We start from the raw sequence: 16,461 nt of genomic DNA on the forward strand, positions 1-16,461 counted from the left end.
ATTACACCAGTGGCTTTTCAGAAATCTTGTGGTTTAAATCTGTGATACTGATTTTTTTTTTCCCCTTAAAGACCTGAGTTATGAGATTATGAGAAAAATCTCCAATTTCATTGAAAGTGTATTTTTTGTCCTTGTGTTTGCAATGGAAAGGTTTGAAATGTGAGCCGAGTTACAAAGGCTCAGTTGTTCAGTTGTGCTACTTAGCGTGAATGTGAGTGCAGTGTGAGGCAAAATAAGGTTTTTAGAGGAATATGATACAATTCATATGCTCCACCTGGAGGGGCATAGAAGGTTTCTGAACTCCTGGAGATTTTTTTAAAGAACTCCAAGAGTTATTACACTTTCCTCTGTAATTCCAGGAAATTAGTATTATTAACAAAGAACTAAGATGTTTCTGTACAACACTGTCCACTTGAAGCACCAAGTCTTCCACCTCAAAGCACTGTAACATGTAGATAACACCACAGCTACTCCTTTCCCCAAAAGATCTTTATCCAGGGCTTGACCAAGCTGCACACCATGTCAGCACGTGTGATCCTGAGGAACCACAGAAATGGCTCTCCTGAAACCCAAATGGAGAAAGTGTTGGAGGTGTACGGACTCACAGGGCCCTGCTCCCCTTCCACCTCCCAGAGGACATCGCCACCTCAGGGGTGAAGGGATGTCATTACCTAGGGACAACAGGGGTGGCAGTGACATTGTCCAACAGCTTCCCTTCTTCACCAATTAAGTGGGTAAGCTCTACCACAATCACTACCCCTCAGTTTTGGGGGCAGCAGGTGCGGCCCAAGATTCCCCCTTGGTTTTGGGGGTGGTGGACAGCACCCCTACCTTCCACCTGTTTAGAGGGTGATGGACAGCACCTCACAGCTTGCCTTGGTTTTGAGGGCAGCAGGCAGGACCTCAACCTTTCCCCTCAGTTTTGGAGGTGATGGACAGCCCCTCAAACACTTCCCCTTGGTTTTGGGCGCAGCGGGCAGCACCCTAACCTTCCACCTCTGCTTAGAGGGTGATGGACAGCACCCACAGCTCGCCTTGGTTTCGGGGTGGTGGACGGCATCCCACTCTTCCCCTTCAGTTTCAGAGGTGATGGACAGCGCTTCAAGCACCCTCCTTGGTTTTCAGAGGTGATGGAGAGCACACCAACCTTTCCCCTCAGTTTCAGAGGTGATGGACAGCGCCCCACAGCTGCCCCTGGTTTCGGGGGTGTTGCGCAGCCCCCGCCCTTCCCCTCACTTTAGGGGGGTGGGCAGCTCCCCCCGCCCCGCGCCCTCACCGCCGCCACCGGCGGCCCCTCCCTCGGGGGAGTTCGCGCCCCGGGGGTCGCGGGTTCGAGCCCCGCCGGAGCCGGGGCCGTTGCGGGGCCGGGTCGCGGGGGGCTCTGGCCCGTTCTTGCGGGGGGTCCCGGGCGGGCACCCGCGGCCCGCGGGCCCAGCGCACATGTGCGGCCGCCCGGCACATGCTCACTGAGCGCGGCGCATGAGCAGAGGCGGCGCGGGGCCATCGGACATCTTGGGCCGCCCCGCTCGGAGCGCGGAGCGGGACCCGGGGCGGGAGGAGCAGCCGCCGCCCCCGCGCCGCCCGGCCCGCCCGCCCCGCCGCCTTCCCCCTCCCGCGCCTCCCCCCCGGGCTGCTCAGAGCATCCCTCCGCCCCTCTTGCATTTGTGTTAATTCTTCTCAGAGACAAGATGGCAACGCCGGCGGCGGTAAACCCTCCCGGTGAGTAGCTGCCGCCTCGCCCCCCAAGTGGCACAACACGCCCCCGCCGCAGGCTCGCACCCGCCCGGCTCGGCGCGGCCCCGCAGCCCTCGGGCCGGGCGGCCCCCGCCGCTCCTCCCGCCGCCCCCGCTGCGGGAGAGCCGGGCCAGGAGCCCCCCAGAGCCGGGAGCCCTGGGCGGGTTCCTCGGGAATGAACAGTTTCGCATAAGCATCGCGGGCACAGGGCAGGAGAGGAGCGGGGGCGGGCAGTGGGCACCGCGCAGAGCTGTGCGTGCCCCGGGACGAGGGGCAGGTTTATTGTCGGGCGTGCGAAGCCCAAGCAGGGTGTTGAAGCTGACCAAGGGCACCTCGGCGTGTGCCATGTGCTTATTTGTTTCCCAAAGGATGCAGTAAATATTTTGCGTTAGTGCTACAGTTACTAAGAGAAGAAACTTACAAAAATTTTCCCTTTGAATTTTTGCGTGAGGGAAGACATTCCCTGACGTTTCGTTAGGTGTCTGTGAGATGCAACATCTATTTTGTTGGGTACGTGATGAAATTAAGTGAGTTTGGATGAAATGACATATTTGGATGAAACGACATATTTTGGAGATGTACTTGGGTCAACTTAGTGTGAATCAACAGGTGACTGACACTAAAAATAAGTGAGACAAGGGATCTTGCACTGAGCTCAATACTAATGAAAAGTGTTGTTATCAAAGGTCGATTCCTGGTTTACTTGTTTTAGTACGTGCTTGCATTGTGTCACTTTTTGGAGAGCCAGGTTCAGTTCTGACAATTAAGGGCTTGCTTGAGTAAATGCCAACTAATGTGTAAAGCCTGTTCATTAGATTAAATCCTTCTGTAGTTGGTAGTGTAGCTGTCATGCGGAAAGTAAATATTGTGATATAAACAATTAATTTGGTTCAGTAAGTGCCAATGAAGTAAGCAGGAACTGATATTTGTCAATCAGATTAAGTTTTAATGTCAGAATTCTACATATTAAATAAAAATCAATATTTAATGGAAGGTTATTAAATTAATATTATTTAGTTTCCAGGATACCATGTTGCACACGATAACTCACAGCTACAATTCAGTGAGTGGTGTTGCAGACAGAGGAGGATACAAATAGCCTGTTTTGACATGGGTTTGGTTTGCCAGTCTCCCATCTGCTCCTCCGAGCTACACACTGAAGGAACAGCCCTGACTGCTTAGAGGTCAGTGCTGAAACTGCTGAGTTACAGCAAAGCCTGGTGCCCCTTTTGCACCAGCCCTCTCCTCTTTCTGTTTCTACCTGCCTGCAGCTGAAGCCACAGAAAGATGTGGTTGCAGGAGGTACAGTGTGCATGGATTGCTTAGCCTCGGAGTAGGGCTCTACCATTGTTCTCCTGTGACCACTTTGGGAAATGAGAGAGCGTTACGGGATTATGGAAGAAACTTCAAAAAAAAGAGGGAAAGAACAGCCAAGTGTGTTGTCTGTGCATCTGATATGGTGAAAGTTGACTTGCAGTGTGGTCCTCAAACTCTCTGAAGCACAGATTGATGGTCTGCCGGAAGGATGAGGAAATGTATTGGTTTCCTGGAGTGAACCAACATCTTCTGCAAGGCTGAGGTTACAGAGCATCATTTCACTCCTTGTCTGGGCAGTTGGAATAGATCTGAGCTGAAAGACAAACTCGCTGGCTGTTAATGATCCTCTCACCTTTCCTGTGTGTAAGCGTTGTCAGATGCAGCTGTGCATGGACAAAGTCAAAATGAGGGGTTTTTGGACTATGAGGAAAGGAGACCTCTGATCTGTAGCGTAGTGCTGCATTTGCTCTACCACGGACAGCAGAAGACAGAGAGCTGTGTGAAATACCTTGATTTATGCTGTGGCTTTTAAAGTCATAATTTGTTGCTTCTGGTATTTTTTTGCCTTGACTGCGAAGTGGTGCAGAGAAACAGTCAAAATCTGTAGCGAAATTATTTTAATCCTGCTGTTTTCTCTTGGGGACAGATCCTCAGCTGAAGGACCATGAAAGTAGCCCTGTTAGTGGTAGCGAAGCTGTGCTGCCTTGTGCCAGTTGACTTTCTGATCCGCAGTGTTAGGGGAGCACAATAGAGAGATTAACTTGTTAAGCATCTTTAATGATGATTAGAAATTACAATATGATTAAATTTTTATTAAGCAATTGTCTGGGGTTCTAATAACAGTTGATAATTTAGGCAGGACATTAACTTGCAGCTACCACAATACAAATACATGTGATTTTAGTCATATTCTAGGCAGTGGAACGAGGATTAGCTGAGACAGAAAAGCTGGGTGTTCTGTAACTCTGGGACGTCTTTCAGTGTGGGATCTCTTGGTTCAGAACTGTGCACTGCTCTGCAGTAGCATCTTCTCTCTCGCCTTAGATGCAGATTTATCCATTTTCCCACTGTTCTTTTTTCAATGGCGAGTTTGAGTTGGAGAAGTTCATGGGAGTGGGGGCAGTTGGCAGCCTCTCCAGGCTGGGGCTCATGGGAACTGCAGTGTCAGGGACTGAAGTGTGGTGGAGGTCACACCACCTCTCTGGGCTTCCTGGGCTGCGTTAGATCTAAACTTACAGTTCTTTTTGGTGAAGGTGTTTGTCCATAGCTGCAGCTGGACATTGCACTGACAAAAATGGGGGCTCTGTGAGATAGGCTTCTTCCTCTTCCTGCATGCTTAGCTTTGGGAAAAGATCTGGTTAGAAGTACTTCGTTTGTCATAATCTGGATGACTAACTGGAGTGTGAAACACAGGTGTGTGGGAAGCTCATCTGCATTGGCACAAAGCATCAGAGTTAATTTATTTCCTCCTGAAATAAGATTGGCATATTAAATGGGATTTAAGAACAAAAAAATTGTGGAGGTGTAACAAGCATTTCATAAATTATTGCTTGCAGCAAAGTAACTTAGTGCCATGTCTGTTTTAAATGTGTGTATTTTTGGAATGCAAACTTTGTCCATAGCTGTTGCTACTTTGGGGTCAAACTTTGGTTAACTTGTGTGCAGTACGTGATGTGGTGGTTCATGTATTAGCTAAGTTGGATTGAAAACATAAAACTCTTAATGAATGTAGGAATTTTTTTTCCTGAGACGTTGCTTGGTCTTGGGTAATGAGTTCCAGTCTGGCTCAGTCCAATGTGTGAGCAGCAACTTTCTGCTGTGGTCAGGTGATGTGAAATGAACTGTTTGTATCCTTTCAGTTCTTCCTGATGAGGTATCCCTATGGATTGCCAAAATACCACAAATTCAAAAGTCAAGTTAGGAGAAATCATGAGATAATTTTGAGTTAATCTATAGTTACCTTAGAGGGAAGATCCCTTAGGATGCATTTTTGGCTATGTTTTAAGATTTTGTGAATCCTTAGGGTTATATCCTTATATTTAATTGAAAAAAAAACCCAAGCCTGGGTTGTTCATGTAATCCCTAAAGCTCCTTTTAACAGTTTCTTTTTAAGCAGAGAGCCCAAAATCCAAAGGGTATGGAGAACAGCATGTCCTCAAAAGGGCATCTACTAGAGATTGTCTTGAGGTGGTGGGACATGAGAAAAAAAGAGTTTCTGGGGCTGAAGTATGATCATTACAACTGCAGCAGCTCACGAAGGGTACTTCTAGCCAATGGCTAATTCAAGATATGAAAAAATTGGGGTTGTAACTTGAAGAAAGATGATTAAATAAGCTCTCTTTGCTTCCAGTTTGTAATTTTATGTCATATCAGTGAAAGCTTCTAACTCAACCCTGCATCTGAGCTCTTGTTCTAGGCAAGTGCACTGGGTTCTGGGAGTTGGTTTTGGTTTGTTTGTGTTTGTTCAACTTGGGAGTTTCGTGGAGATAAATCATTCTCCTGTTTCAGCTGGACATTCTGAGAACCAAATAATTTGTTACCCAGTTTTACATTTGCACTCAAGTTACTGAGATATTAAGTGCTGTGGATGAATTTTCTTGATGCTGCCCATTCCATGTTCCCAGAAGGAACTGGCTTTCTAAAGCTGACAGTGTGGCCATTCTCCAGCTTTGAAATTCATCATTTAAAAAAAAGGATCTATTCCAGTGTATTAGATTTTGAATTGTCTGTTCAACTCGGAGCCCAAAAGTTGTTGTGTTTTGTTGTTGCAGTTCTGCCCTTCATTCCAATGCAGCCGATCCACTAAACCAGGAAATCAATTTCACAGCATCCTGGGAAGTAAATGGAGTGTTCTGCTGATGGAGGTTATAATGAGTTCTGATGTTTCTGGGATGCAAAAATGTAGTCTTCATTCTAAGATAAAGTTGAAAAAAAAGGTCTCAAAAATAGAACACTCATTAGCTAATGGGAGGTTTATATTGCAGATCTTTTTGTTCTCTTGTTTTCATATTTTTTTTGCTGCAAAATTGGTCCATAATTCAGTCAAACTATGAGGTGCTAGTGCCTCTTCAGTTGTTCTGTGCTAATGTTTTGTCCTTCAGGACTGTGTACTGAACATAAACTGGCACTGATGAAATCTTTTTTTTTTTTTAATAATTCTAATATATAGGTATAACAAAAGATTTCATTATGGGATATCTCTTCTATCACAGAATAGTTATTTAAAATTTGCATAAGTAGCTTGTGGTTAGTTCCAAATGTTTTTTCCAAGTAGAATAATGTTTCCCCATGCCTCTAATAAAAACACAAAATAAAAGAGAGATTGCTGATTTCTGTAATACCATATGGTATTGCTGATTTTTCTTACCAGTAAGGAAAATTGCAAGAGAGATTAGGTAGCAAAGTGAAAAAAAAAGGCTTTTCAAAGCAGGCAAAATAACTCTGTTGATGTAGTGATTATTGTTATTAAGAGGACAGAAATGGGGCTGTCATTATGAAGATGTATTCAGAGATTATGCTTAAATGGTTGTGAAGATCAGATATGTGTGTCGTTTAGAGTAATTTTGGGGGGCTTACTGCTTCATAACTGACAAGCAAGAATAGAAAATGCGTTAATTCGGTGCTACCTGCAGAAATTACAGTGTTATTAAAATATGCAGTAGAAAAGGGAAAGAGGGGTCTTTGAGTTTAAGAGATGGGAATTTAGATCTTGGGTCTTGTTGCAGATCTGTGGCAGATTTTCCAGTCTATCTATAGCAAAGTGTCTTTGGCTGGCCAGCAGTGTCTAGAGATGGATGAATCAGCTCAGGATGAGCTGTTCTGTCTGGCCAGCTCTGTGGAGTGCCAGAGATGCTGCCCTGGATGCAGAAGTGTGCACCCACCAACAGAAGCTACAGTCTTTTCTGACTGTAAGAGTGTTCTCAGTAAAGGTTACGTGGGAAAGAAATCTCCCAAAGACAGAGGTGCTACTTTACTATTCTGTAACATAATTTGTGCAAAAACTTAGATTTGCTGGACGATACAGGCAAAAAATTTGACATTCCAGAAATTGTGGGTGGGCACTTGCTGTACAAACCATTGGTACAGTTTACTTCTTGCTAACAGTATTTTCTTTGTTCAGCTGTAAAGCATTTCCTGTCACCCCATCTGTATCAATCATTCTGTCAAGTGAGGAAAAGAAAAATTTTGTGAAGCTGCCTTTGTACATTTAAGTTACCTTCTGATTATAATCCGAATAAGATAGATGCACATTGTTAGCAAAGCAAAAACTTAAAAACCAAAAAATTCTTTGCCTTCCATTGTTTAAAAAAAAATACATGTGAAAATTAATGGATTGAATAAAGCCACGTGGACCAAATATCCACTTTTTGGCTGCTCCAGAAAGACCTACTTTGTCACAAAATGTTACAGGATTCCAGCAAAATCTGGCCTTTAAAGTGCAGAAATTACGTGGTTTGAAACTGCAAGGAGAAACAGAATTTTTTAATGAGGGCTGGTTCAAACTTTAGTTTGGGTAGTCAGAATTTCAAATGGATCTCAGTTTTATTGTTTACATGGATTAATGTCTGTAGTCATGCGATCAGCAGTGAATTAGAAGCTGTTTTCAAGATAGATGTAATTTCCATTTTTTTGTACCCAAAGCACGCTGGTCTTCCTTGAGCAAAGCCATCTGCGCAGGGAGAAAGAGAAATCCTTTGTTTTGGATACTCTATGTATTGATGAATGTTTCTAAACTTTCTGCTTCTTTTTGTCAGCTTTTTTTCCCATTTTGCTTATCTTTAGTATTTCTGTCCTGTGGTTTCGATCCTGCTTTCCACACTTAGGTGCCTCTACCTTTCTCACAGCTCCTGTAAGTACCATATTTTCTCTGTGGAGCTGTGCTGAGCTTTGTATTGACTTCTCAGTTAGTGTTGTTTAAATGTAAATGAATCCTGGCATTCTACTGGTGCTACTCCCAGGTCTTTCAACAGCTTATAAATTCAGATTCCGTTCTGTAGGGAGCGTCTGAAGTTCCCCTTAGAGAAAAGTGGTACTTTTCTGTTGTAAGTAGCAACTGTGCTGCCTTCTGTGTAACCCAGCAGGTACTGTAAGGTATAATCAGTTGGCTCAAATTAGGAGCCTCTATTAGCTTGCATCTGCCCTAGATGTGTATGTGTTGCTGTTTTGTTCAAGGACAGCTCATAATATTAATTTCAAATGCTTGGATTTGAGCTGCTGCAGGTTTTTCTCATCTGAATGTCAACTGCATGTGACAAATAGAATAATATAGAATAATTATAATTTTTTTTCTCTAATCAACCAAAAGGGGTGTTGAATTGTTTAATTACTGGCTTTGCCAGCATGCAGATGGAAAGGCTTTTCAGGTAAGTTGCTCCTACAAAATGCCTGAAATGGATAGTAATTAACAACTGGCTCTTCATTGGTATGTTAATTATGCTGCCATTTGTCCTGGTGCCTGTCGTTCTTTAAATGTTCAGTTACACTGAACTGAAGCGTTCACTTCCTGGCAAACACAGAATGTATCAGAACAGTTTGACTCTCAGATATATGCAAATATTTTATGGGAAGAGGCATGCCAGTAAATCACTGAGCTGCAAAGAACAAAAACACTGCATATTTGTATTCTTCAGAGGTAAAAGCAAAACCTGTTTCTGAGGAACATGCAGGCCTGATTTTGAAAAATGGTCTCTAGCACTCTACCAATAACAATCCAGAACACAATTCCATGCAAGTGGGTCATTTTAGGGGCTTGTTACTGCTGGCTCTTTCTATTAGTAAAGGTAGGTGGACAGCTGGGTGCTGTTAAATGCCCTTGAAATGCACATGCTATAAAACTGCAATATCTGGAATGAAAAATCAAACTGGAATAGAAATACTTTTAAAACTTGGGATAAAACTGATTATTTTGAATGCAAGGAGAATTAAAGTAACTTCTTGTGAATAGATCACAGTCTCAAATGTTATTTAATTTAGAGTTTAATTCTTTAGAGAATGCAGATTGTCTTCTGTTTTCCGGACAGTACTTTGCAAAGTGCATCCCCAGGCTCCATGTACTACTGCAATCTGATATGCCTCCAAGTCATTCAGTAATGTCCTGGAGAGGGGCAGGCTGCTGAAGTTATGTGGCTGACCAGCATGTGAGTATGAGTCTAGTTAGTATTTTAATTTGCTAAGCTGCCAGGTGCAAAGTGGTTAATCTGCCCAAGGCACGGTGACCCTCAGCAGGTGGCAGAAGTCAACGCCCAAAATGAGGTGCTGATTGTAACAGTAGCTGTGGGAAGTGGATTATAGTAATAAAATTAGCTATAAAATGGCACTGTGTGTCACTGCCCTCTGAGTCATGCTTCATCTTTTAATGGACAAAAAATGTTGTTGCTGTTGGTTCTGCAGAGCCAACATGGGCATGGGTGAGCTGGATTTCCATTGTGTTGTGTCCAGTGGAGTTGCGAGCAAAGTTCCCAGCTCAGTTTTGAGTTCAGCTTTAAAGACTTAAAAGTGCTGTTAGCTAGAAAAGCTTGGTTTGAAATGCTAAATTCTGATGTTTGCAGCCACTGAGGGGCAGATCATTTAGCATCAGTCTGTGGAGGCTTCCCTATGAGAGAATTTGGGAAAAGAGAGGCCAGTCTGATGACTACTCCCATGAGTCATGTTCATGTAATAGTGTTTGGGGACACCAATGGTTTCCTCAGATTTAATTTTATTTTTTTTAAAGCATTTTTGAGAGATCCCCTGGCCTTCTGCATATTGCTGGCTCACCCTGAAAATGCTCTGCACTTTCTGTAATGCATAGTGATTTGACCAGTAAAAAACAAGGCTCTATAATGAAAACTTCCCTTTATTTTAATGAGATTTTCAGTGGCCTTAGAAATACAGTGTTAAATTATTGGAACTATGTAAAGAATTAAGAATTTCTGGGGACAAAGTTTCCTCTGCTAATTTTTTTGTTTACATAGGCAATGTTTCTGGTTTATGGGAAAAAAAAAGAAAAGAAAGAATAAGTGTAATTTGCTGTGCAATCAGGTTTGTGGGAACAGCAATTGCATCTTAGTTGCAGTGTATTTTTGCTTACAAGTGAAAGTTTGAAGTATGCATATTCATTGTTGAAATTAAAGTAAACGAACCATTGCTAAGAAAAATACAGGAGTATTTTCAAACTCTTTTGTGAGGACTGGAAAATAAGAATCCTTTCTGACTTCATGAGGTTGTTAAAAAGGTGCACTCAAGTCCTAATAATTATTCATCACGTCCTTTCTTGCAGACCACTTAGCAGACCAGAGTTTCTGTGAAAATAACTTCGGGGGTATTTAGCCCTTCATTTTTATGTTGCAGAGGTATCTGTGTGTCTGCACTGCAGGAGGATTGATGCCTCCTGCCCACTGGGTTCTGACCATCCATGATCCTGAGCAGGCACAAGGTGTTGAGGACGTGTTCTGTTCTGGCTCTGCAATCATAGCAGGGATCTCCAGGAAAGGGGACAGGGACAGAAATTCACTTAAGAATTTCTTAAGTGAACGTTAACTGTCTTTCCTGAGTGCCATGTTTTGAGGCCTACAGAGTCCAAATTTAAAATGTGTAATGTCTCTGTATATTCCCTGCCATCTCTGAGTTAAGGTTGGTCCAAGTGGAGCTATTGTGCTGAAACTGGATTCTCACTAAGAACAAAACATTCTAGATCAGACTTGTGCTACATGGAACTGCTGTCCAAAAATATCCCATTACAGACATTTTAGAGTTAAGTATAAAATTTCCATTATGGATACTAACAGAATAGGCCAACAGTGGAGAATTTTCTTCCTTCTTTGTTGATGGTAGTCACTGTGAAGTACTTAGGTGTATATGAGTCTTTGGGTTCCTTGTAGTTTATTCAAGCTTGAGACTTGGATATTGAATGATCACAGCTGTTGTGTTGTTCTGAGTTAAACCTGAGTGTTTCTGGACTTTCTGTACTCTCTGATGTCTTCTTGATAAACCAAATAAACCTCTGCCTTTCTGAGATACAGTAGTCTTTTGCTTAAATATATGTTGATACTCTTTCACTGTTCAGACAAGCTACCACCATACATTTCCTGACTCAAGACTTAATCTTACTTTTTTAATGGTCCTCCTTTCTGCTTCAGAACCCTTTGGTTCTGAACTGTAAATGGGACTGAGGCTTATAATGGTCTTTAACATTTTAGTGAAAGCTGCCAGTGCCAGTATCTTTGCTCTTCCCTTCTGTTACTTGTATTTCTCTCTCAAAGTTCCATGCATGTTTTAAAAGAAGAAGGCATGTAAATATATAAATAATGTTTGAGGTTAGGCAGCTGTAGGATGACACTGTAAATGAAATCTTAGCACTAGTGTACAAGAACTCAATTAAAAGATGGGTGGTTTTACTTGTTGGCATTTTGGTTGAGTAGAATCAGTTGGAGATGTGTGAGTGGGTGGAAAGAACATTAACGTGAAGTTCATGCTGAATTATGTTTTGCTTGAGGAAAACTATTCATTAGTCTCATAGCTGGCACATGCCTCTTTATTCCTTCTCTAAAGTGGTATCTGACGGCTTTGATGAAAAGGTTGATATGACATTGAGGAATTGGTTCTGCCTCATCTACTGATGATGTGCGAAAGCCTTTCTGCCCTTGGCAGAACTGAACAAACCACAGGCACTGTGCCAGTCCTCACTTTGCTCTAGGAAGGGCATACGTGTGGTAAATGGTTGAGGGTGTGAGGAGTCTTGGCTCCATCTCTGTTACCTGTGGAGGTTAATGACATCGTATCCGAGTTCAGCTCCAGAGCTTGTTGTGTCTCCACCTAAGCCCCTCTGTTGGTACTGGTTTTTCAAGATGGTCTTAAGGACAAAATGTTCTTTCATCATTGCTAAATTGAAAATGAATGTAGTGATTATGAATAAGAATTTCAAAGACCAGTAAATTGTCACTGTGCAGGAAAATTCTTGGCTGTTACAAACTGGCTGCATGTTTCCTGTGTGTCACTGGCTGTCTCGTGTCTGAGAACTGAGCAGGGAAAGAAGGCAGGCTGGTGGTACGGGCACAGGACAGGGCTCAGGTTTACTACAGATTTCCTGCTGAACCTCTGACAAGTAACATTTGCATGCCACAGTTAAGTCATGTGATTTTTGTTTCCATTTCTCTTACCTCCAGTTTGCATGTTCTGTTTATAAGACTGTGTATTCTGGGATGCTTTTTTCATTTGTGTCTGTTATAAAATGACATATTTGCGGGAGAGTGTGAAGTGCCTATCCTGGAGCAAGCAGAGAATATTTTCTTTTTTGTTGTGATGTCCTAATTGATGATGTTTTAATAATAGACTTTTATTGCAACCACATTTATGTTGGATTAGCAGAATTTTTTTCTCCCTTTGGGAAGGAGCAGAGATAAAAAAGCAGAATATGTAGCTTCTTTCTCACTGGAAACAGCAGTTACTATTTATTCCAGGCACATGAATAACCATTAATTTGTATTTTCTTTACAGAGTAGATGTGATATTTGGATAGTGTACTTTTTAAGTGCCTTAGCAGAACATACACATGATAGATAGTTATTTCAGTAACTAGCAACGATCCACCTGGCTTTAAAGTATTAATACAGGTTTTACAACTTATTTCTTGTTGTCTTGACTTATGGTTGTTTTTGACACTTAATTTGCCTTTGAAAACGCATTAATTTGTTCTCATCCAGTTACCGTTTGTATTAAGATTGAGAGCAAAATGTACATTGCTTCATACACCAAAGAAAGGATCAAACTATATGAAAAATACGGTTGCACTGAGTTAAAATTCTGATATAGTTTTCTAGTGTTTATTGTGTATTTGCAAGTGGAATTTGAAAGTAGGAAAATGCATTATATGGGGGTATTTGGTTAGTGGGTTAACTCAAACTGCTCTTTAATTCAAGTCAACGAGCTGTCACTGGAAGTAAATACATTTCCAGAAATCAAATCATGATTCTTTCTAATGTTGAAATATAAATCATAAAGTATTTGTAGTGATTTCTTGGTAAACGTATTTGGCTGCCATTGGTTGTTTGCTTTGTTGTGCAGGGTCCCCTGTAGTAGCTGGAACCTGATCACCCAGCTTGGAATTCAGACTAATCTTGTGTGTCCTGTGTACTTGTCTGGGCTGCTCTTCAGTCAGCAAATAGCAAAGCAAAAACCTTAGTTTGGTCAATATTTACAGACAAATAATAAGCTTGTTTTTTAACAAACATCCAGTTTGTTTACAGTGAGGCTTTTTTCAGTATCATTCTTCACTTCTGTATTTGATATATCCACAGAACTGTCTGTATACTTTGGGGAGCAAGTGGCTTGTAATGGATGTCAAATCATGTTTAATATGAGTATGGTGACATGGAAAAATAATGCTTTGTTGTTTTATGCTTTCTTTGTTTAGTAGTTCACTGGTAGAACATCCAGTGAATTCTTGTATTCTGTACTTCTGAAAAAGCAGTAAGAGCCTGGCTATTACTGATTGCTTATTGAAAGTCTAGCAGAGCCTACCTGGAAACAGCATTTTCTCTCTTATTTTAAGATTGGTAATTTCAGAAAGCAAAGTATAAAATTCAGTATTATGAAAGCTATTCAGGAAATAGCTCTATGAAGAAGTTAATCATTAAAATTTCAAAAATTCATGAGACATTTTTGGGTGTGTAGTAATCCTAAAGTAACTCTAAGAAATCTTAGAGTCATGCAGCAGAGCATAGCATTTTGTATTTTCTATATGCCATAATGATGAGCCATGCTATTTGGAGCATTTTTATGGGAATAAAAAATTCTAGAATTTAATGGGAAAAAAAAAGGCAAATGCAGCTACCTTTGAGTATCCAAAAGCCTGTGAGGTGTTCTTTTGTGTTTGTTGTTGTTGTTGTTGTTTTTTGTTTGGTTGATTTGGGTTTTTTGTTGTTGTTGTTATTTGCAGATATGGAAGATATAATATGTGAAATGACCCAAAAGGCAAAATGTTCTAAAAAGCATTTAGTGAAGGGGCAGTGAAAGGTGGGAAAATCACGAAGACTTTAATTGTAATTTTGTTTATTTGCAGAAAAATTCACAGTTTGGGAAACTCATCTGCCAAGATGAGGGTAGCTGCTGATAAGGATTGGTATATCAGAACAGTTAAGACTTCAGAAGAAGTTCTGAAGGTTGTCCTTGGTGGGAGGTTAAACTGAACACATCCAGATCGCTGAGAGGTGCCAGATGAGCGTTGTGGGCAGACTGGGCTACTCTTTTTGGGTGGCTTTTCAAGGTTCAGTTTGATTTGAATTGAAATTTTCTTATCCACAGCCCTTTTCCCACGGTCTGAAGGGTGGACTATATTGTTATATAAATTGGGCCTGGAATTTGGAGAAGTGATGGCTTGGAGTAATAGATTACACAAGCAGCCTGTTCACTTGTACATCTTATTCGAGTCATATAAAGTTTTTGAACCTTGTTGCTACTATGGGAAAGTGAGGTTGACTGTTTTATCCCATCTTTAGGGAAAAAAAAATAAAAGAAATGTTAATCAGAAAATCTCCTTTGACCTACTGGAAGTTCAGTCAGGGATAAAATGAACTGAATATTTACTATGCTCAGGCTGGGTTTTTGAAATGGAATTAAGTGTGGGTTTTTTTCTCCTGCAATTTTTAGACAGAGAATGCTACCTTAGAAATTGTGAGGAAAGGAAAAAAATACTAAACCACACCCTATTTTTAGAATGTGTTTTGTGAGGGATAATTATTTTCTTTTTAAGGTATTTCACATAAATATTCTTATTCTTAGTAATAAATTGGGGTATGGAAACACCTAAAAGGCCCATTAATTATTGTAACATCAAATAAGCATCATTTGCTTGTTGATCAAGCAGAACTGAAGTCATTAGTGCTATCAGTAGAATGCTGTTTAATGAAAACAATAGCATTCTGATTACCTAACAGTGCCCAAGGACACTGTAAATATACTGATAATTAAGTATTTGGTGATGCAAGTTGCTGTTCTGAATGAAATTTAAAATTAACATACGCTTCTGAGGCACTCTTAAAAATCTTTGTAACAAATAACGAAGGCATTTGAAGGACATGAGTAAGTAATTTTCAATGAGTAATTTAAATCAGAGTGGTTTGCATTTTACATCTTTGTCGTTGGGCCGTGTTGTTCCTGAGCTTTCTGCATCTCATGGAGAGTCAATGTCTTGGTTTCTGTGGGTGAACCACAAAGAGCTCAGGTCTTTGACTCCAGCTTGGTCAGTGGCTTGCAGGACAGCTGGTGGGTCACCACCACAGCAGTGGTGGTGGGTTTGGTGTGATGCAGTTTGACAGTCACCACTTCCTCAGAAATAGGATGTGCAGATCTTTCATGGTGTTCCTTAACAGCCCCTCCATGGCTTACTAAGGTGACGACCAAAGAAGATTCCTCCTGCTCTGTTCTATTAAGCAGATCAGGTGCGACCACTTCTGTCTCGGTCTGGCTTCTTGGATTTTCAAATTTTTAAATTTAGGATAAATTTTATAAATACTTACACCTGTGAACTTAGACAATGTTTTCTCAATGAAAATCAGTTGAACCAAGTCATGGAATGAATTCATTCACAAAAACATCTCTGCTCATTATTTCAGAAATATCTTGTCAAAGTTATTCCAATGTGAACCAAAGTTATAAATACTGCCTTGAATGCTCTTGAAATCCCCTGACTTCTACTGTAGTTAACAGAAAATACGGACAAGTGATGTTGGCAATGACTTTCATGTGAATTTTGTGCATTTACGGGTAGAGAGAAAAAGTAAAATTGTTGAGAGAAGACACTGGATTCCTTGGAAGGTTAGGCTACCCCTGATCTGTATTTGGTTAAAATCCGGTTTGGTCGGTGTTGTAGACAGATTTATTACCAATTAGCTTTATTTCTTTGCATGTTTATAGCTATTGAGTAAGTTTTATGTAGTTATTAGGACTTTAAAACACTGTCGTCTTGTTATGATGTAAACTGGAGAACTACAGTATTGATCTTGGTGGTTTCTTTCTTGTGTAAGTATTTTAATAGCAGTTTCAAAACAATTTCCATAAATTAGTAGTTGAACTTGTACATGAATAAAATAGATTTGTGATCAAGCACTGATACTGTTTGAAATCCAAACCAGCTTCTATTGCTAGAAAATAGTTGCTACATAGATAGTAAAAAACCAGACTTCTTGATAGAAAATCATAGAAATGTTATTTAAAAATAAATAGTTTGAATATGAATGAATAAAAATGAAAGCTTAAATGATGTTGTAGTGCAGATAAACTATCAAGCAGTTACTATTGTTTTTATTTATTTATCATAAAACAGTTGCATAGGACTTTGTAAAAGGAAATTTGCTTGCAAACATTTTTGACTTATATTTTGAATTATATAACGGAGAGGAAAAAAGATGAGTTTGGAGAAGGACAGATAGCAGT

General features: G+C 40.9%; 1 protein-coding gene across 3 annotated transcripts in view; it reads left to right on the forward strand.

Moving 5' to 3' along the window:
- Positions 1-1,524: 1,524 nt before the first annotated feature.
- ARNT2 (aryl hydrocarbon receptor nuclear translocator 2) overlaps positions 1,525-16,461 on the forward strand; it is a 98,888-nt gene continuing 83,951 nt past the window's right edge. For 2 of the 3 annotated variants that reach the window (XM_027644314.1, XM_027644317.1), the window contains exon 1: positions 1,527-1,719. In XM_027644314.1, the coding sequence (XP_027500115.1) occupies positions 1,689-1,719 (31 nt within the window). In that variant the 5' untranslated portion in view covers positions 1,527-1,688. Of the gene's footprint in view, positions 1,720-16,461 lie in introns of all 3 variants that reach the window. The other variant, XM_027644315.1, reaches the window with a different exon arrangement.

Source organism: Corapipo altera, unplaced genomic scaffold (assembly GCF_003945725.1).
Source record: "Corapipo altera isolate COAL_440 unplaced genomic scaffold, ASM394572v1 50, whole genome shotgun sequence".
NCBI classification, from domain to species: Eukaryota; Metazoa; Chordata; class Aves; order Passeriformes; family Pipridae; genus Corapipo; species Corapipo altera.